This window comes from Dasypus novemcinctus, chromosome 14, assembly GCF_030445035.2.
Source record: "Dasypus novemcinctus isolate mDasNov1 chromosome 14, mDasNov1.1.hap2, whole genome shotgun sequence".
NCBI lineage: Eukaryota > Metazoa > Chordata > Mammalia > Cingulata > Dasypodidae > Dasypus > Dasypus novemcinctus.
Genome location: NC_080686.1, coordinates 30,367,439 through 30,389,280, shown reverse-complemented (window position 1 = coordinate 30,389,280; position 21,842 = coordinate 30,367,439). Strand labels below are relative to the sequence as shown.

The window sequence follows — 21,842 nt, the reverse complement described above, 5'->3', positions numbered from 1 at the left end:
TTTCATTAAAATATTTGAATGTCACAAATAGTATATCCCTTTCTTGTCATTTGAAGTAATTTCTTTAAAGATTTATTTTTTAATTATTTCTCTCCCATTTCCCCCCCTCCCCCCCCACCCCTGTTGTGTGCTCTCTGTGTCCATTCACTGTGTGTTCTTCTGCGTCCACTTGCATTATCTGGTGGCACTGGGAAACGGCATCTCTTTTTTGTTGCATCGTCTTGCTGCGTCAGCTCTCCATGTGTGTGGCACCACTCCTGGGCAGGCTGCACTTTTTTTCACATGGGGCGGCTCTCCTTACGGGGCACACTCCTTGTGCATGGGGCATCTCTATGCTGGAATGCCCCTGTGTAGCATGACACTCCTTGCGCACGGCAGCACTGCGCATGGGCCAGCTCACCACGTGGGTTAGGAGGCCCTGGGGATTGAACCCTGGACCCTCCATACGGTAGACAGACACTCTATCAGCTGAGCCACATCTGCTTCCTGAAGTAATTTTAAAAACCTTTTTAACTACCATGTTTCCCTTCTTCATTTGTAAGAGTCTTGAAGGAAGGTTTCAGGAAGGAAGGGAAGGTGGGAGAGAAAGAGAGAGAAGAAGGAAGGGAAAGAATGAAAAGCAAGGAGAAGTGGATGTCTCTACTGCTCCTTTGAAGATAGATCCTGCATTCCCATCTCGCTACATTAAAATATTTTGGTTTTGCTCTATAAAGTCTATAAACATCTTTGTAACATAATTACAAGGGCCTAAAATATAATTTTAGGCTTACCCAATAGAAAGACTTGCTTTTTGAATTGCTTTTTCATCTGAGTGAGCAGGACTTCTTTTGTGAGAGACCTGGTCAGGGCAAGGGTGCAGTCTGGGGTTCTGGAAGAGAGCTCCCCTAAAGCTGGAAGGTCCTGTGAGCACTAGGCGAAAAGGAAAGCCAAATCAATGTCTAGTGTGAGTCCAGCACTGCTCCAGGCACTATGGAATACAAAGATGTACATAATAGTGTGCCTGCCTTTGAGATATTTACAATAAATTTTAATATTGAATTAAGTGTCAATATATACTAAAACACAAGGGTATACATGAATAAGTGCTGTGAATTCTGAGAAGTGAGCTTTGGGGACAGAAATGAGCTGGAACGACTTCATGGAAGAGAATGACTTAAACTGGGTCCTGAAGGGTGGGAAGGATTCAGCTGGAGATGGGAAGGGTGGCCCCATTACCAAGGAAGGAGAGAACACATGATATTCAGAGGACACTGAGGGAGATATCAGTGAAAACATTTGCAAGTGCCCTGAATGCCAGGCTGAAGAGCCTGACTGTTACTCTTTATCCTGTAGGGATTCAATGAAACGCTGTAAGTTCTGAATATAACATCTGTGCACATGCAGCTCCCTGCACCTGCCATGGTGTCCTTCCCATGCCTCATGTCCACACCACCACTCTCCTCTTACCATGGTTGACACCTACTCATATATGGTTTAAATGTCCACCTTCTCAGAGAGGCCTTTTCTAGTTATCAGAGAATCAATTGAACTAATAAGTGTAATTATGTTTATACGTCAGCCCACCCCCTTCACCCAGCACTGGAAGGTAAGATTTTCAATGGCAGAGACCTCAGGTGTAATGATATAGATTAAGAAGAGAAAAAGGCCAAACAAAGGACAAAATTCAAGAAGGAACCCTAGGAAAATGAAGATCAGGAAAGGACGATGTTCTAGATTCCAAAAGAGAAGAGTTTGTTGGGGTGGCCAACAGCCTCAGAATCCATGCATTTGTGTAGTGGAATGAAAGCAGAGGACTTTTCCAGAGAAACATTCAGGGAGTAGCAGGGCTGGAAAGCAAACTGTGTGGGATACAAAAATGTGCTTTTGAGAAGCCTGAAAAATTAAGGAAAAAAGAAGAGCAGCTTGCTGGATCAATGTTGGGGAAAGGACTCCTTGTTTGCTTGCTTTTAAAGATGGGTGAGATGTGAGTAGCTGACAATAGAGAAAGACTGAAGATACAGGAGTGAGAAGGTAGCTTAACAGTGAGAGGGAACATGTCTCACAGAATTGCTAAGTCCACAAAAGGCAGTATCCTAAGTTCGCATTTGCTGTTACCACACATGTTGAAACAGTGGCAAAAACCCATGAAAGAGACCCATAGGCAATAAAGGTGGATGTCTGTGGAATAAGCACAAAACCAACTGCGGTGGAAAGTTCAAGTACTGAGGAATGAGCACAAACCAACTGCAGTGGAAAGTTCCAGTACTGCAAAACACAACACAGCTGTTTACTTCATCGTCCAGATATTTTTACCAAAATAAATCTCATGGTTCTCATTCATACAGCCAAGAAAAGGATTTGCAAAACCTTCTACCATAGTCTCACATAATTTTAGATCTGGAAGAGACATTAAAAATTATCTAATCAACAGCAAGGGACCCAAAACCAGGATGACATTTTCTTTTCCCTTTCCTTTACCAATTGTAGTTTCCATTCTTTACCCTCCTATAATATTTCTCTTAAAAAAACTTCACCCTTCCACTGAAAAATGAAGATGACACAGTCAATAATCTTCTCATCTCTAAATCCCTAACTGGTTTAATAATCAACTCCCACTTAGTGTCTTAAAAATGGAACTTTTTTCTTTGACTCCATCTGTAAAACTGTGCTTTTTCCTCCCACTTGCTAAATGGATGCTGTTTATCACTCATTTTATGGAAGCTTATCTATTCCTAGAGGAATTTGATCAGATAACCTGGTCCTTAGAAAAGCAGAGGAAGATTGCTAAGAATGGCTTCTATTGTTTGAGAACCTCTCTTTGATCTGAAATTTTTAAGATGGTTATAGGGTGTCTTCAGGGTCTCTTGCATTTTTGATTGCTTGGGAAATTATTACCTTAGTCTTTGAAGTCTGGAGAAACTTTGCTGAACATGCTCCCCGGATCCAATCCTTCAGAATGATTTGCTGATGAGTTTAATCACCAGTCAGAGACTGAACATTCCTAGCTTAATGTTGTGATATAATATGACAGATTTACACATTGTACTGACATGATGAAATGCAAAAGATGAAGTGTTTTATTAACACAGTAACTTCTCATTTCAACAGTTCACTGGCTATTGTATAGGCTTTCTTGACCTCATCAAAAAAGGCCTCAGGAAGCATCGCTGTGAGATTTGCAGAGCAACCTCACCAGTTCACTAAGACCAAAGCAGTAAGCCACTGAGGAGTGACATCATTGAAACATAGCCATGTAAGACATCCCCTGAAAAAACTACCCCAGAGATTCAGAGACTAAAAGGACAATTCACACTTGTTTAGAACTCTGGAGGATAGTAGAGCCTGGAGAAGAAAGAGAAAACTATTGGAGAGAAAACTTCTACCCAGACCTGTCAGTCCACTACCTCTCCCTCACTTGGTCCCACAAGGTTGGGAATTTGCCCAGAGGCAGTGACTAGGATCCCTTCCACATCCCATCAGGGACTGCTGCCACACACATATCCAGACACAGGAATCCAAGTCCACAGAGAGCTCGGAGGAACAAAGGATGTTGAGGAGTACTGCATACAAAAGAGCCTCTGGAAGAAAAAAAGAGAGAGACTCTGGTAAAACTATAGCTGGAAAATATAATAATCACTCGTCTGCTGAATGGACAACTAAAGGCAAAGTAGACTTTTTTGGTGTGACTACCTTTTTGGATTCACCCCACCTGGTTCCCCAGAGCAGGATACCCTAACAGGGAAGAAAAAAAATGGGTGGTATTAAACTGAACTATTATAAAAGGGGATGTGTGTACAAGAACTGAAAAGAGTAAGGAGAATGGAGCCCTGAGTGAGCGAATGAATTTATACAAATGTTTGTGCTGGGAGAAAATTCTGCACAAACACAAACAGAACAATTCAAGATTCCAGGAGAAAAAACAAAGGAAAGGAAGTTTTGTCCAGGAGGTAAAACAATTAATTACACAAGAAGTGCAATCTTAAAAATTATACCATATATCCAGGGGAAGCCTCAGGTAAAGATGAGCTGAGAAAATTGGGTAAGGTAAATGGGCTGTTCTAAAGATCTAGAATAAGTCAGAACAAGCATCAAAGAAGAGCCTTATCACAAAGCCAATCAAAAATAAAACCCTAGACAAGAGGGAGAAACTGACCTTAAAAATAACTGATCAAGATAATCAGATGCCTAGACTTCAGCAAAAAATTACAAGCCATACTAAGAAACAGGAAAATATGGTTCAATCAGGGGAACAAATTAAAACTTCAGAGGAGACACAGAATTTGGAACAAACTAATCAAAGAAGTTCAAACAAATCTCCTCAATCAATTCAAGGAGATGAAGGGAAATATGCATAAAGAGATAAAGTAGATTCAGATGACAATGTGGGAGGATAAAGAAGAATTTGCCCACGCGCAAGGAGTGCACCCGTGAGGAAAGCCGCCCAGCGTGAAAAGAAAGAGCAGCCTGCCCGGGAATGGCCCGCCCACACTTCCCGTGCCGCTGATGACAACAGAAGCGGACAAAGAAACAAGATGCAGCAAAAAGACACCAAGAACAGACAACCAGGGGAGGGGGGGGAATTAAATAAATAAATAAATCTTTAAAAAAAAAAAATTATAAAAAAAAAAAAAAAAAAAAAAGAAAGTATAAAAGGAAAGATAACAAATTATGGGGAAGAAATGAACAATAATAGAGCTAAAAATACACTAGACGCATTAAACAGCAGATTTAAATAGGCAGAAGAAAGAGTATCATCCTGGAAGAAAGGATAATTGAAATCATACAGTCAAAATAACAGATAAAGAAGAGAACTGAAAAAATTGAGTGGTGTTTCAGAAATCTGAGTGACAGCATGAAGCATACATATACATCATGTGTGTCCCAGAAGGAAGAGAGGAAAAGGGGCAAAAAGAATATCTGATGAAAGAATGGCCAAATATTTCCCAACTCCTATGAAAAACATAAATATACATGTTCAAGTAGTGCAATATACTCCAAACAGAATAAATCCTAACAGACTTAATCTGAGACACATATTAATCAGAATGTGAAATGCCAAAGAAAGAGAGAATTCTGAAAGCAGCAAGACGAAAGTAAGTCATTACACACAAGCGATCCTCAAAAAGACTAATGGCTGATTTCTCATCAGAAGCCATGGAGACAAGAAGACAAGAAGTGTTATGATGTATTTAAAGTACTGAAAGAGAAAAACTACCAGCCAGTAATGCGTTATCTGGCAAAACTGTCCTTCAAAAATGGGGGTGGGGTGGGAGCAGATGTGGCTCAGGAGACTGGGTTCCTGTCTACCACATGGGAGGTCACTGGTTCAGAGCCCAGTGCCTCCTAAAGAAGACAGCAAACTGGGATGACTGGCAGGCACAGCAAGCTGACACAACAAGAGACACAAGAGGAAAATATATAATGAGAGACACAACAAAGCAGGGAGCAGAGGTTCCCAGTGCCTCCCAAAGAAGACAGCAAGCTGTTGCGACCAGCAGGTGTGGCAAGGTCCTCCAAAAGGATGATGCAACAAGGGACACAGGGAGGAAAAACACTGAAAAACAACAAAGGATTTGGTTCAAGCAATTAGGCATTCCCTCCCATATATGAGGTCTTGGGTTCAGCTCCCAGCACCTCCTAGAGAAACAAGGAAGATGAACAGACACAGCAAGTAAAAAACAACAAGTGGGTGGGGAGAAATAAATAAATAAGTAAAATAAATCTTTTTTAAAAAATGAGTGGGAGTTAAAAATATTCACAGATAAACAGAAACCGAGAGAGTTCATCAACAAGAGACCTGCCCTACAAGAATTGCTAAAGGGAGTTCTGTAGGTTGAAATGAAAAAACAGGAGACAGTGGCTTACAGTAGTGTGAAGAAATGAAGATTATGAGTAAAGATAAGTAAAAGGGTAAATGCAAACCCCAATATTACTGTATCCTCAATATACAGCTCTACCCTTAAATTCCTATAAGAATCAGAAAACAATTGAACACAAAAAAGGAATAGTTCCTAATAATAGACATAGAAAATATAAAGTGGGAAAGTGGGACAAAAACAACATAAAGAGGGGAAACAGAGGTATATGGAATAGAGAACATGCAGGCTAATGAAGCTAAGTTGGTATCTTTTCAAATTAGTGTATATATTTAGGTTCTGAAATATAGACTCCAGTGTAGCCACAAGGAAAGTATTTAAAATTTATATTGAATCAGAAATGAAGGGATCAGTCAGATACATCATAAAAGATAAATTATATAGAAAAGAAGGTTGCAATAAAGGAAAAGAGACAAAAAAAGATATGACATATGAAAACCGAAGGATAAGATGGCTAAAGTAAGAACTGCCTTTATAGTAAGTACACTGAACATCTTTTCAAAAGAAAAGATGTAGAGTGGCAGAATGGATTTTAAAAAGCATGATCCAACTATATGTTGTTTACAAGAGAATCATTTTAGACCCAAAGACACAGAAGGTTGAAAATGAAAATTTGGAAAATAATATTCCATGCAAATAGTAACCAGAAAAGAGCTGGTTGGCAGCGGACTTGGCCCAGTGGTTAGGACGTCAGTCTATCATATGGGAGGTCCGCAGTTCAAACCCTGGGCCTCCTTGACCCATGTGGAGCTGGCCCATGCACAGTGCTGATGCGTGCAAGGAGTGCCATGCCATGCAGGGGTGTCCCCCACATAGGGGAGCCCCATGAGCAAGGAGTGTGCCCCATAAGGAGAGCTGCCCAACGCGAAAGAAAGTGCAGCCTGCCCAGGAATGGTGCCGCACACACGGAGAGCTGACACAGCAAGATGACGCAACAAAAAGAAACACAGATTCCCATGCCACTGACAACAGAAACAGACAAAGAAGATGCAGCAAATAGACACAGAGAACAGACAACCGGGGTGGGGAAGGGGGAGAGGAAAGAAATAAATAAATCAATAAATCTTTAAAAAAGAAAAAAAAGAGCTGGTTGTAGCTCCACTAATATCAGACAAAATAGACCTTACATAAAAACTGTTATAAAAGACAAAGAAGGACACTATTTGTTAAGAAGAAAATAAAATTCATAAATATTTATGTACCTATCTATACTTCCCCAAGATACATGAGGCAAACACTGGCAAAACTGAAGGGAGACATGGATACCTCTACAATAATAAAGACTTTATTACACCACTCTCATCAATAGCTAGAATATCTAGACAGAAGATCAATAAGGACACTGAGAACTAGAGTCTGATAAATAGACTAGAACTGATAAATAGACTAGAACTAACAAACTACAGAACATCGCACCCCATAACAGCAGGGTATACAATTCTTATCAAGTGCATATGCATCATTTTCCAGGAAAGACCAGAGGTTTGGTGACAAAACAAGTCTCAATAAATTTAGAAAGAGTAAAATCATACAAATTTTCTTCTCTGACCATAAGGGAACGAATACAGGCAGAAAACTGGAAAACCCACAAATATATGGAAGTTAAATAACATGCTCATAAACAATCAGTTGGTCAAAGAAGAAATTGCAAGGGAAATCAGTAAATATGAGATGAATAAAAACTAGTACATAGTATGTAAAAACTTATGGGATATACCAAAGGTAGTACTGAGAGGGAAATTTACAGCCCTAAGTGCTTACAAGAAAAAAGAAGAAATAGCTAAAATCAAGTGCCTAACAGCACACCAGGAGAAACAAGAAAAAAACAGCAAACTATTCTCAAAGGAGACAGAAAGAAAGAAATATCAAAGATTAGAGCTGAAACAAATGGAATTGAGAATAAAAACAATAGAGAGAATTAACAAAACAAAAAGTTGGTTATTTGAAAAGATCAATAAATTTGACAAATCCTTAGACAGACTGATGATGAAAAAAAAAGAGAATATTGCAAATAAATAAAATCAGAAATGAAAGGGAATCCATTACTACTGAACCCAGAGAAATAAAAAGGGTCATAAGAGGATACTATGAACAACTCTATGCCAACAAATTAGACACCTAGATGAAATGGACAAATTCCTAGAAACACATGAACAACCTATAGTGACTCTATAAGAAATAGAAGCCCTCAAAAGACCAATTCCAAGTACAGAGATTGAATCAGTCATCATAAACCTCCAAACAAAGAAAAGCTGGGGACCAGATGACTTTTCTATCAGTCATTCCAAGAACCAATACCAATCTTCCTTAAACTCTTCCAAAAAATTGAAAAAGAGAGAATACTACCCAACTCATTTTATGAGACTAATATCATCCCAATACTAAAGCCAGATAAAGATACCACAAGAAAAGAAAATTACAGACCATTAATTCTTATAAAGTTCTAGCCAGAGCAGATAGGCAAGAAATAAAAGGCATCTAAATTAGAAAGAAAGAAGTAAATTTCACTATTTGCAGATGACATGACCTTATATATAGAAAGTTCTGAAACATCTGCAACAAAACTAGAAGAGCTAATGAATGAATTCAGTACAGTGGCAGGGTAGAAGGTCAACATGCAAACATTAGTGGTTTCTATATACTATTAATGAGCAATCTGAAGAGGAAATGAAGAAAAAAGTTTCACTTACAATAGCAACTAAACAAATTAAATATCTAGGAATAATTTTAACCAAGGATATAAAGGACTTGTACACAGAAAACTATAAGACATTGCTAAAAGAAATCAAAGAAGACCTAAATAAATGGAAGAACATTTTATATTCTTGGATTGGAAGATGACTAAATGTCATTAAGATGTCAGTTCTACCAAAAAATGATTGACAGATTCAAGGTAATCCAAATCAAAATTCCAACAGTCTTTACAGAAATGGAAAAGCCAATTATCAAATTTATTTAGACAGTAATGTGCCCCAAATAGCCAAAAACAAAATTGGAGGACTTATACTTCCTGACTTTAAAGCATATTAAAAAGCTAAAGTGCTCAAAACAGCATGATATTGGCACAAAGATAGGCATAGTGACTGTAGCAGTTTGATAGTGTTTATGCATTCCGAAAAGAAATATTGGATTATATTTGTAAACTGGTCTTTGCTTCTGGGTGTATTAGAGTGTATTGGCAGTTCCTCAGGAAGCTAAGTATAGAACTACCATATGATCTGGCATTTCTTCTACTAAGTATACACCCAAAAGAATTGAAAGCAGGGTGTAGAACAGATATTGCACACCAATGTTCATAGTGGCATTATTCACTATTGCCAAAAGATGGAAGCAACCCAAATATACATCAACAGATTAATGGCTAAACAAAATGTGGCTTATACATACAATGGAATATTATTCAGCTATAAAAAAGAATGAAGTCCTAATGCATGCAACAAGTGGATGAACCTTGAGGACATTATGCTGAGTGAAACAAGCCAAGCAGGAAAGGACAAATACATGACCTCACTGATAAGAACTAATTATAATAAACAAACTCATAGATTAAAATCTAGAACACAGGTTACCAGGGGATAGATAGGGGCTAGAAAATGGGGCATTGATACTTAATTTGTACATAATTACTATTTAGATTGATTGTAGAGGCCTGGAAATGTATGGTAATGATGAGAGCACATTATTGCAAGTGTAATTAACAGCACTGAATTATAAAGGTGAATGTGGTTAGAAAAGGAAACTTTAAGTCCTATATGTTACTAGAATAAAAATTAAAAGATAAAAGAGGACTCATAACATAGCCAACCCTATTTTAGATGACAGACTATAGTTAGTACAAGTATAAGAATGTTCTTTTATGAATTATAACAAATATACAGCACTAAAGAAAGGTGTTAATAATAGGCTGGAATATTAGGAAAATATACCTAATGTAAACTGTAGACAATAGTTAATAGTACTAATTTAATACTTTTTCATTAATTGTAACAAAGCTAAGTACTGTTTAAAAAGTTTAGTGCAATTACAAAGAATACTATTATTAATTGTAACAAATGTTCATACCAACGTAAGGTGTTGGTGGAGGGCTGGTATATGGGAGTTCTATATTTTATGCCTTATTGGTCTGTAAACCCACAACATCTCAAATAAAAAACATTTTTAAAAAGCGCTAGGCCATCAAGTCAAGAAGGAAGTAAACACCACCACCAATAAAGAAACAAAACCAAGAGACTTGGTCACCTGTGAGGCTCCTACTTCCCAAAGCCATCCAGAGTGCTGTTTGCTGTCAGGTGTTCTTTCCTCTACCTGGGTACAGAAGTCACAGAGCAAATGTCTGTTTATCATCATGCAACAAACTTTGCTGATCATTTGTTTAGTGGACACAGTATTCCCTCCAGGGGACATGGGAAGTGCATACAAAGATGAAAGGGATTCTGCATTTGAGGAGCAGGAAGCCTTTCAAGGAAACGAGACAAATATTTAATTTAATTGTCTTCTAGTAGAAGGCGTACCACATGCTGGGGCACAGAGAAGAGATTAATTAAAGCAATCCTGGGGTACTTGAAGAAACATCAGAGAATCATGTCAAAGGAAAATCATTTCAGCTATACCAGGAATCTGCCACTGAAGCTGTCAGGAACCAAATGCCTGTGAGTTTTCCAGGTGGAGAAGATGGGTGAAAATTGGGGTGCTTTCTCATCTAACAGGGGCAATACTGGAATTTACAGGAGTTCTTGGCCATGACTCTTAGGGAAGTTTGAAAATTATGTAAATGAATATAATGAGAGGTAAGCTTACTGCCTCTTGCAGAGTACGACCAGGACTTGGCAGAGAGGATAACAGGAGGTTTCTTAGATAACATTCTTCTTATTTATAAGGCAAGGGAAACATTTTAAAAATGGGATTTTGGGTGTATTTGAGGATAAACAAGTAGATGTAGAAAACCTCAGTCATTACCTCTACGGTAAAAATGAGAAAAGAATGGTTTGTTCTAGGGCAGGGGTTCTTAACCAGGGGTCCATGAGCTTGAATAGAAATTCAAAAAACCATTCTTCTGCGGACATGCTGGTGCGGGTATGGTCTATTTATTAAATAATACACAGTATAGTGTGGACTTGGTAAGGGGTCTGTGGAACAAAAAAGATTAAGAACCCCTGCTCTAAGGTTTGTTTTTCCTTAGTATTTAGAGAGAGGAAGAAAAGCAGAATTACTTCTAAAGTAAAGCCTTTGGGAAGTGGATGTGGCTCAAGCAATTGGGCTCCCGTCTACATACAGGAGGCCCAGGGTTCGACACCCAGGGCCTCCTGGTGAAGGCAAGCTGGTTCGTGCAGGAATGCCACCCTGCGCAGGGGTGCCGCCAATGCAGAGAGCTGATGCAGCAAGATGACACAACAAAAAAGACACAGTGGAAAGACAATAAGAGACTTGGCTTGTCAGGGAGCTGAGGTAGCACAAGAGAATGATCATCTCTCTCCCACTCCAGAAGATCCTAGGATCGATTCCCAGAGCAGCCTAATGAGTATACAAGCAGACACAGGACACACAACGAATGGACACAGAGAGCAGACAATGGAGGGAGGGGGGAGAAAGAAAGAAATCTTTAAAAAATAAAGTAAAACCTTGGCTACTCAAAGTACGGCTGAGGGGGCAGCAGCTTTGGCATCACCTGGGAGCTCTTAGGAATGCAAACTCCCAGGCCCCAGCTTAAAGCACCGAGAGTCCCCAAGTGTTTCGTAGGCTTGTTACTGTTCCAGAAGCACACTCTGCATGAGGACAGTTTGTCTGCCTGGACGAATCACCTGGAGAGGTTCTCAAACTACTGATCCCTGGGCCCCACCCCGCAGGGGCTCTGTTTTTAAAGGCCTGGCTCCCTCCATGATCCCGCAGGTGCAGCCAAAGTGGCAAAGCGCTGGGAGGGCTTCCCTCTCCTGCAAGGACCTCTGAAAGAGTAGCTTCGGTCTGCTGTGGACACGGAGAGAAGCGTTTCCAGAAGCCCAGGGAAGCCGCTGCACTGCAGCCAGCACGTGTGAGGGGACACGGCCTGCGTCCCGGCGCCCAGCCTCTGCCCGCACAGCCTCATTCACCGTTGTCCCCGGGCATTTCAGCGCGCGGAACCTGCGTGGAAGTCCGGGGCGGCAATGCGAAGTGGCTGCTCCAGGTAGGCTCTGCGCCTGCGTGCTCAGCTCTCCCTCGGAGAAATCGTTCACAGATAGGGTTGAGTCACGATGCTCCAGGTGGTGGGAGGGGTAGGAAGGATGCCCCCACACACACCAAAGTGAGGTGCCTAACATTGGAAAGCAAACCAAAAAGAGAGGAGCTCCCCAAGGCAGCAGCACCCATGCGAGCCCAGCTGTGAGTCAGCCGCGGGGAGGCCCTGCCCCTCCAGGCGCGGCTGATGCAGGATCAGGCTCAGCTGCTGCGCTGCCTGGGCGTGCTGCTGCTGCGCGTCCCAGGACCAAGTCTTAATAGCAACTTCCCTTCCACGGCTGCCTAAACTTTTTTTTCCCCCTTTGGCTGGAAAGAAGTGTCACATTTTGCTCCCTCCCAACCCTCTCTCCCACCCCCCTTCCCAGGAAGGAGTGCGCGCGTGTAGGGGGTGCTGTGAGCCACCTCCAACCTCTGGTGACTGCTGGAGTAACTTACAACTTCTCTTCTTGCAACACGATGAAGTTCCTCGGGAAGCCCAGGAGCCGGACAGCTGCTTTTCTGCCTCTTTGCTTGCTCTTTTGCAAGATTCTGCAGCCAGGGCACAGCCACATTTATAACAACCGCTATGCTGGGTAAGCGGAGCGACTTTTTAGGACCTTCACAGCTTGTGTTCGGGTGAGGGGGCTGGCTGGTGCCCGAGCAGGCGTCGCTTTTTCTGATTTCTGGACGCTGCGTGAATCTGCACCCTTGCCTAGTCACTGCAGTGAAATTTACACGTGGCCCTCCCAGGGCTTTGATTTAGCTCCCAGGGGACGCGATGGGCACAAATCTGGCTCTTTGTCCGTTTTACAGTGTGCCAACCTCAGCTGTGGACCGGGTGCTGAACGGGAATTTGTCTTTGGAGTAGCTGTGGTCAGGGTTTGCGGTACTTGCCATGGTTGATGCTCGGTGTGAAGGATGCTGTTGTACCACGTGAATTATGACTTGAAAACGAAATCTTCTTTGAACTACATGCAGTAACAGTGGGGTTGAAATTCACCAGTGATTAATTTTAACATTGTGTGTGTGTTTGTGCTTGTTAGTCTGCAAAGTGGTTATTAGAAAGACTTTTAAATCTGAGCATAAAAAATTATTTAGCTCAAAATAAGCAGAGTAAAAGTAACCAACGGGAAAACTATGGGTATTTTTCTGAAGGAGAAATACAGAAGAAGAAAAACAATGAGGTTTTTATCCTGTAGGTTAGCATTCTTTGTTTATGCCTTTCTTAAGAAGGCACAGGGCTGGGCATAAAGCAGTGTGTTTCTATGCATGTTCTTATTATCCTGAAGGCTCCCAGTGGTATATACAGCCTGTGCTTGGCTCAGATTTGCAGGGGGTCGTCCTTTAAATCTGAATATTCTGGCATGCCTGCATTTTAGGGCTGGAAGAACCTTAAATAGTTCCTTTAGTTCAACTGCTTTTTACAGAGGAGGAAACTCAGTGTCCCAAGTCTTCTTACATTATGTCTATCCCTCAGTAATTACCAGTTGAGAGAACTTTCCTATCCATCTGGATTATAACCAGGCAGTGCTCAGGGACTTAAAGCAAAGTCGCTCTTTCTAGGAATAGTGTAGAAAACCATCTATGATTGTGACACTGGCAAAGAGACGTGTGTCCCCCTTCCCTCCTGCTCAAGAATCTGAACGCTGCCTTTGGATCCCCCCTGAATGCAGTGTGTCTGTAGAAAATCTTAAAAACATTTCCTTAGTTTGAGAGGGTGCAGGACAGGGGCCAAAGCGGTGGCTGAGGTAGGGGCGATAGTGGCCATGCGGGCCCTTGGCCTGGCCTTCCTGGGAGGAAAAGAAAGGGGTTAACAGCTGAGGGCTGCATTTTTTAAAATTTCAGACCTACAAGCTCTCCGGACCGTCATGTACTTTGTACCACCCCCCTCTCCCCTACCAGGTCTCGGTAAAAAAAAAAAAAAGTCAAGTGTTCCAGGACTGAGGCAGGTTAAGGTGGTGGGAGAGTTCCTTCTGACTGTCCTGCCTGATGCCAGCTTCTGCCACAGACTCGGAATCACATCCTGGGATTGTGGGCCTCCATTCAGCTGCGTCTGTAATTATTTCAGTGTGTGGTGCTCCTTGATGACAAGCGACCAGGCCTGCTTCAGCTGAGCAGGTGTGAGCTGCTTCCCAAGCACCACTTAGCGGCTGCAGTGAGGCCAGCGGCCGGGCCTTTTTGTTACAGAATTTGCTGCTACGGTAGGAACCGGCTGGAGGAAGTGCTACCTTCTCTGTTGGGCAACGACCAAGTAATAATTGCTGTTTTCTCTTTGGCTGCCACACAAGTTGTCTCAAATATAAAAATTGTCAGGCGTCTGAAAGTTGGAAGAGAAAAAAACCAGATGAAACAAGGACACGCTGAAGAAGGGACACCTTACCTGCCCACCACCACAAAAGCCTAGAGGTCCCTTAAAATCTGAAGTGTTTTCTGGGCTTTCTCATCAAAACTGGGGAATTTTAACTTGTCTTCATTAGAGATGTCATTTTCTCATCACCAAAGGCAGGAGGTTTGGGAGCCTTTTGCTTTATTTACTGAGGAATTATCTTATGAAAGGCCAGCTCTTCAGCCAGCAAGAACCTGACGGGAAGACATATGACAAGTCTTTAGCAATATTTTTAATTGGCTCTGGTCTCTCAGAGTTCTAACTCCAAACCACCTCATCGTTGCCCCTGAAGTAATTTGTTTTACTTTTGTTGTTAATTATGGAGCAAACCTATTGGCAAACCAGCATGCTTCTTGAGAACAGCTAAAGAGCCCTCGTCTCCTTTATATTTTTCATATTTAAACTGATAATGGTTGGGTAGTACTAATTGCATAGCAGATGTTTGGTAAATGTCTCAGAAAATCTGGAGATACTAGAAGGACGTGATGACAAAACTGACACCTATTTTGGGTATATTAAATTTCACATTCAGTGGAGGCTTTAAAATGTGCACTGCTGAGGAATGAGGCAACATGTAGACAGTTTGACTTCAAATGATGCTTATTGATACTCTACTGTCTGAGGGCTTCAAAGGTTACAAATGTGAATAAAACATTCTGCAATAAAGTGATAAATGCCAACCAGTGATTGAGGTTCCTACAAAGGCAAATATTGCTCTGTTTTCTCCTTTTCCTTTATATCTTCATAGTCTTAAAGTAGGCCTTATTTATACTGTGATATGTGAGGGCAAACAAATAAGGATCTTTTGTATCACATGAAATTAAAGTAAGTTTTTGGTTTTTTAAAAAGTGATGGTAAGAAATCTAAAATGGCGAAGCAATAAAACCTGGTATTGCTGTAGAACTGAAGTGGTTTAGTGAGAACTGTTTATTCAGTATGTTCATGTCAGGCAATATAGCATAATGACTATAAATGACTACCTGGATTTCAATTTCTGTTTTCCCATACTTAGTAGTTTTGTGACCCTTGGGCAAATTCCTAACTTCCCTGAGCCTTGGTTTCCTTATCTGGGACAATGGAAATAATATTAGAACCTTTGTCACCAGGATGTGTGAAGGTTAAATGTAACAGATGGGCATTGCATGGTTCTTGGAACATAGCCAGTACCTAACAGGATGGCAAAAGAACACATACTTATCTATACTTAATATCGACAGTTTAAAAAAAAGTGCCTGACAGCCTGCTCTTATAGATATGCTCACTCGAGCTCCAGACAAGATAACCCCAGTTCAGAGGGAACTGACCCAAGTCCCAGTGAGAACGCGGTTGGGATTCTAAACCAGCTGGGCCCGACTCCGACACACCATTCTCTAAAGAGGGACAGGCGTGGGGGAGGCTCTCACTGAAGACAAAGAGAAGATTTAATCTTGTTTGTCCTCAAAATATCAGCCCCCCTAAAGGGGAAAAAGTAGATTATGGAGATAAAATTGAAAGTTTAATCTCATTCATCTTTTCTAGGGTGATGATTCCCTGATATGAATCTGTCCCACAGGAGTCAGCAGGGACTCTAAGGGACAGGGATGGGAAGATGAGGGACTTGTTAGTTTTTGCCTAAAACAAAAAGCAGCTGCAAATGCAGCTCATTGTCTCTCCTGTCCTCCCTATTTGAATGGACACAATATGCCAAGTACCTTGACCAACGGTAGATTCCCCTGGCTGGCTCTCAATTTAGTCAAGAGAACAGGCCCCCACAAAACTAGTAGACGGTGTGTAAGTGCTGTATGGGAGGAATATGCATCAGAGGGGCTGGGAGAGCTCGATGTGCTGCTCTTATCTCAAGGAGGGGACATCCCATCCAGGCCCTCGATTCAGGTCAACTGGCTCTTGCTCGAGGTAGAAAGAACTTGGACTTCCTGTCCCTGCAGCTGCTTCTGGGACTCGAACCCACAGGTCATGGTTCTGCCAGCCGGGTCCCCCGGAGGACGACTCCTTCATCCCGGGCCTGCGTGTAATGAAGATACCTCTCTCTCAACACGGATTCCCCCTCCTCTCTTCTCAGGTGACCAGCTCCAATGGCACGGCCTTTATTCCCTTGACCACTGGCATGTGCAGAGCTGGCTTTCAGCGGATCTCTATGGATTAGTTGGGGTCCATCCACCCTCCCCTCGCTCTTTGTCCCCAAGTTCACTAGTCATATTTAGTAATGGGATACCGGCACTCAGCAAGTAATCTTAGTTAGCTTGCCAGGATCCAGAGAAATAGAAGTGAAGGAAGTAAAACTTTTTAAGTGGTTTGATCCTTGAAGTCCTACAAGCAATGTGGCCCCCAAGGGTGATATGATCTTGAAATGAAAGGGACTGCGGGAAATGAAAGGGCTTGGGTAGAGCAGATGGAGCTTCTTTTCCACCCTGCGTCTCAACTGCAGCATTTTAATTCTTTTCATCTCCTGGTGGCAGCCTCCTTTTAAGGCTCTGAGCTTTTAGCAACTTGGGTCTAGAGTGCAGGAAATTGGAGCTGATCTGGTGAATCTGAGTTATCATCTATATTGGCAGTTAAAGCCCTTTTTGGATAGGATGCAGAAATATTTCTATTTGCCCAAGAGTGTCCCTATTTGTCTGGCCCCACCAGAACCTGCTGTTCTGGTATTAGTAATTGACAGTGTCCACTTTCAGCCTAAGAAAGATTATGGTTTGGATATTAAATTTTAGGGTTAGCCTTTTTTTTTTTCCCCTGGACTATGTTTGCTGCTTTGACCTTTACTCCGTGTCTACAGCTACCCACTAATTTCCTTTCTAAGGAGAAAACTTACCTTTAGTTCTTTCTGTTCCTTTGAGTGTCCCATTTGTCCTTTTCTTCCCTTTGTAATGTCTATGTCTGGCATGTCTTTAGCTCAGTCTGGGTCAATGTCATTTTCTCCTAACCGATCTAACTTTCTCTAGTCCTTATTCCAATCGTACCAAGAAGAATTGTTTCTCCATATAATAAACTTAAAATAAAACTTATATTACCCCTTGCTCAAGACCTACTTTGTTTCCCTATTGCCAACGACATCGAATCTAGAATCCTCTGGTTTTCAAGGCCTCTATAATCAGACTCTCTGCCCCTCTTGCCTCTAGTTCACTCTTCCTTAACCCTAAAATCCCTGCCTAGTCAAGTCAGGCAGAGAGGCTCAGCAGTGCACACCGTTTGTAGGTAAAGCAGGCAGTCCCCATCATTAAGGGGCCTCAGGCAAAAAGGTGCCATCTTAGTTCATGAATGATTGGCTGAAATGTATATTATGTATATATTTAGGACATTTAGAATTATGAAGGACATATGGCAGATTCTGAGACTGATTTTGAACCTTTCCCCATAAGGCAATGTGTGCTAATGGTATAGTTCTCCTCCATTGCCCAGTGGAAGTTTCTCTTAACTCTTCCCCTTATCAGTGGTAGAACATAGTTTTCCTTATGCACTAGCTCAAAGAACAAACCCTAAGTTCTGGTAGTTTCTTAGCTGATGATACAAAGAGCTTTCTTCCTTGGGGTTTGGGGGCTGCCTGCTTCACTTGTGGAAGATATGCGGTGTTGCAGCTTTCTAGTTCTCTGACCTGAGCATGCTGGCCAGCAGCTTTCTAGTTCTCTGACCTGAGCACGCTGGCCACCGGCAGATAATGCCTGGGGGAGCATTCCCTCTGCCCATTGTGTTAGGGGAAGGAAGGAGTGTTTCACATGCTTCCCGGCCACTTTCTCCTTGGGGCCCAGTTGATAATGGATCCTTTCCTTTATGGTGCCAAGATACTTTCTGGATAATACCATTAAGTATTATCACTTCCACCCCCTGAACGAACAGTTAAGAATGTTAATGTTTCATAACCTCACAGCCTATATTGAGCAGACTACCAAAGCATTGTATCTATCTGTCCTTGCAAATGGAATTGCTGAACAGAAAACTAAAAACTCTTGTGACTTGTTTATGTAGACTCTCCATTATGATCAATTAATAGATAACTGGTTAATTGGATCAGAATTTGCTTTGCTGAATAAATGCCTTCCCAAATTTATCTCTAGGTATTTGCGTCTTTATAATAAAACATAATGCAGAATATGAGGCTCTAGGACCTTGTTCTGAGTTGTATATTTCCTTTAAAAAGTTAACAATTAAAGCAAGTTTCTTTTGAGTGATTTTTCTAATCTTCAATAAAATTACCATCTTTTTCAGTGTACTTTAAACATAGTAAAACATTTTATTTTAGTATCTATTACAGTAAGCATACTGCTTTTGGTTCGGTTTGGGGTTTAATTTTTTTGCTATATTTGCTGTGACAGAGAACCCCCAAAGCCAAAGGTCTTACACAAGAAATGTATTTTTCTCGTGTAAAAATCCAGAGCTAGGATGGCTGGTTGGTAGTGCCAGAGTTCTACCATTGTCGGCATGCAATTCCCAAACGAGGTTCAAGAAAGTCTTTTTTTTTTTTAAGATTTATTTTAAATCTGTGTCTATTTGTTGTGTGTTCTTCTATGCCCACTTGTATTCTTGTCTCTTTTTGTTGCGTCGTCTTGCTGCATCAGCTCTCCATGTGTGCAGCACCACTCCTGGGCAGGCTGCACTTTTGTCGCGCTGGGCGGCTCTCCTTGCAGGGTGCACTGCTTGTGCGTGGGGCCCTCCTACGAGGGGGACACCCCTGCGTGACAGGGCACTCCTTGTGGGCATCAGCACTGTGCATGGGCCAGCTCACCACAAGGGTCAGGAGGCCCTGGGTTTGAATGCTGGACCTCCCATGTGGTAGGCAGACGCTCTATCACTTGAGCCAAATCCGCTTCCCTCAAGAAAGTCTTGTGTAGCTCTTGCACTGTAGCCAGTAGGAAACAGGAAAGAAAGCTCATACCCCTTTCTGTTAAGGGCACAGTCTAGAAGTGGCAAACATCACTTCCTCTTGGCCAGTGTTAGACAGCCTGATTTGGCTGCAGAGGAGGCTGTGAGTCATGATGTTTAGCTGGGGACCAGGTCTTCACACAGGGAGCAAATACACGGGGGGAAACTAGCAGACTCAGTGGTCATGCCAAACCCAACGATCCCCAATCCTTCCTCCTTCACCATGGTTTTCCTGGGGAAAAAATCTTTCCAAGTGGAATTCTAGAATTTTTGCACTTCAAGATGACTAAAAATATGCATTTTTACTATTCTATAAATTGTATTTTAAAATCAGACTCTCAGAACTAGAGGGGACCAAAAAAAAAAAAAAAAAAAAAAACCCAAAAACCCATAGCCCAATTCCTTTAACACATGAGTAAGGAGGATTCCATCAAAGTAAAGGGATTTGCAGTGCTAGAGGTTGAGCTGGGCCCAAAACTCAGGTCAGATGAGTCCACAGCATTCTTTAGTTAACGCTGTCTTTGAATTCAGAAATCATAGCCTTTCCTATTCCCTAGGGTTGTGGGAAGTGAAACAAAAGTGATCTGATGAGGCTGAAGTGTTTAATGAAGGAGGATTTGATTTCATTTCTATAAATATTTGTAAGGTATCTGGCCCTGTGCTACTCTGCGACTTCAGAGATGAAAGAACTGTCCATGTGGACAGGCTAATGAGTAACTCGGGCAAGTAAACAAACAATTGCAACTCTCTGGGATCACTGTGCCCCAGAAAAAACCCTTGGTCCTGGGAGTACAAGAGATGATCTATCCTGAAAGGTAGAATGGAGGTCAAGAAAGTCTTCTTGAATGTGAGCTGGGTTTTAAATGACAAACAGGAATTTGAGTAGATTATTCAACATGCAGGGTATTTTACATGTTCTTTAAGTGACTGGTCCTCAAAGGAAATAACCCTGATCTCAGTCAATTCAAGTTAGATTAAGGCTTTCCAGACAAAAGGAATGTATTACATGTGCTAAAGACCTCAGTCAAGAGAACTGTCAAGTCTAGAAAACCTGAGCATGGTTAGAAGACTATTTCTGTTGGTAGGAGAAAGTACAGGTGAGGTAAGGCTGTGGGGGTAAGGGTAATGGAAGCATGCTCCATACTAGATTTTTTTAAAAAAATTTCTCCCAAAGATGATTGGCTATCAGTGAATAATTTTGAGCAGGCAAGTTAGTGATAGCTAGGGTTGAAGGAGAGTGTTATTTTGCTTTTACTTCTTAAGATAGGTAATACATCTTCCTGCCATTTTATGCCAGGTGGTAGGAATAAGAAAAGAGGATGCGATTGTGGAAAGAGAAGAAAAGTCATCTCTGAGGATCCAGAAAGTCAGCTGACCTTCTCTCTTCTCTGAAAGTAAGGAGGTGAGCTCCTATGAGGAGATGGTGAACAGGGAACCTGGTTAAAAGGATGATTTTGATATAGAATGTTCCAGAGAGAAAGAACTTAACCCTTTGGAAGTCTCACGAGGCAGCACTGAGGATCCAGCTGATGGGAGAGATGACAAACTTATGATGAAACCAAGAAACCCAGCATCATGATTATCTTCAAGATTATTCCATGTTACCTCATGTTACCTGGAACACACCATCTTGTACTATCATCAGTTAATCATCAATTACAACTCCAAAAAAAGGATGAGGGCATATTTTTAAATAAGGCATTAGGAAGCCAAAAAGCAGGCCAAATACAACGAATATGTCCAAAATCTCCCCAACCCCCATCATTCTCACTACTTTTCTCTGTGCTTGGAAGACTGACCTCTGTGGACTGAATCTGGCTCCCTTCCCCAGCAGGTGATTGGTGTGCTGGAGGAGAGAAATGTCTTAGCGTGTCTTCCCTGTCCATCCTTACTGGTTCAGTGTCATTGTTCTGATAGTTGCTAGCTTCCAAGAAAATAGCTCCTTCCTGTGGCCCTACTCAAAGGGTCAGCTTTCCCTGGCCTCTAAGAGCAAAATTCCCTGCCTTTGCCCCTTCAGATCCGGGAATCGCTGATCTCTGGGTGATTCAGCATTTCTTGTCTGTTCCCTTACCCAGCCCGTACCTCAAATAGCCCCTTTCAAGTTTGTTCATTTGAACCATCTGAGCAGAATTGTTTGTGCCAAGACCCTCTGATACAGAAACTAAGCTGGAATTGAAAGCAGAAAGACTACCCACTTAATTCTGAAGATTTATATTAGAGCAATTTCTAGAAGTCTGGAATGAAAGAATGAGAGCCTGAGAATCCTGCCACTGACTTACATTTCTCTAGCATTGAATGAGATCATACAGTACTTGGTAAACTGGAAAGTGTTATAACAGTATAAGGTAGATTTTGTCTACTCTTCGTTGGAAAGGCTGTCAAGTAGATGCAATCTGTTACAAAATTGGCTACCTCTTCCCTGCCTTCTGTCTTCCGGGGGTATTAAAGTAAAATATCTGTGAAAATATAGTTTCTCCTTAGCCAAATGATTGAGCTTCCCTTTTCCCTCTTCTGTCTTTCCACTCCTCCCTCTACAAACACATATTGACCAAGTAGCAGGA

At 41.7% G+C, this 21,842-nt stretch overlaps 1 protein-coding gene across 2 annotated transcripts in view; it reads left to right on the top strand.

Moving 5' to 3' along the window:
- The first annotated feature begins 12,270 nt into the window (after window positions 1-12,270).
- CPA6 (carboxypeptidase A6) overlaps window positions 12,271-21,842 on the top strand; it is a 402,022-nt gene continuing 392,450 nt past the window's right edge. For both annotated transcript variants that reach the window (XM_058275619.1, XM_058275618.1), the window contains exon 1: window positions 12,271-12,634. In XM_058275619.1, the coding sequence (XP_058131602.1) occupies window positions 12,519-12,634 (116 nt within the window). In that variant the 5' untranslated portion in view covers window positions 12,271-12,518. The remainder of the gene's footprint in view (window positions 12,635-21,842) is intronic.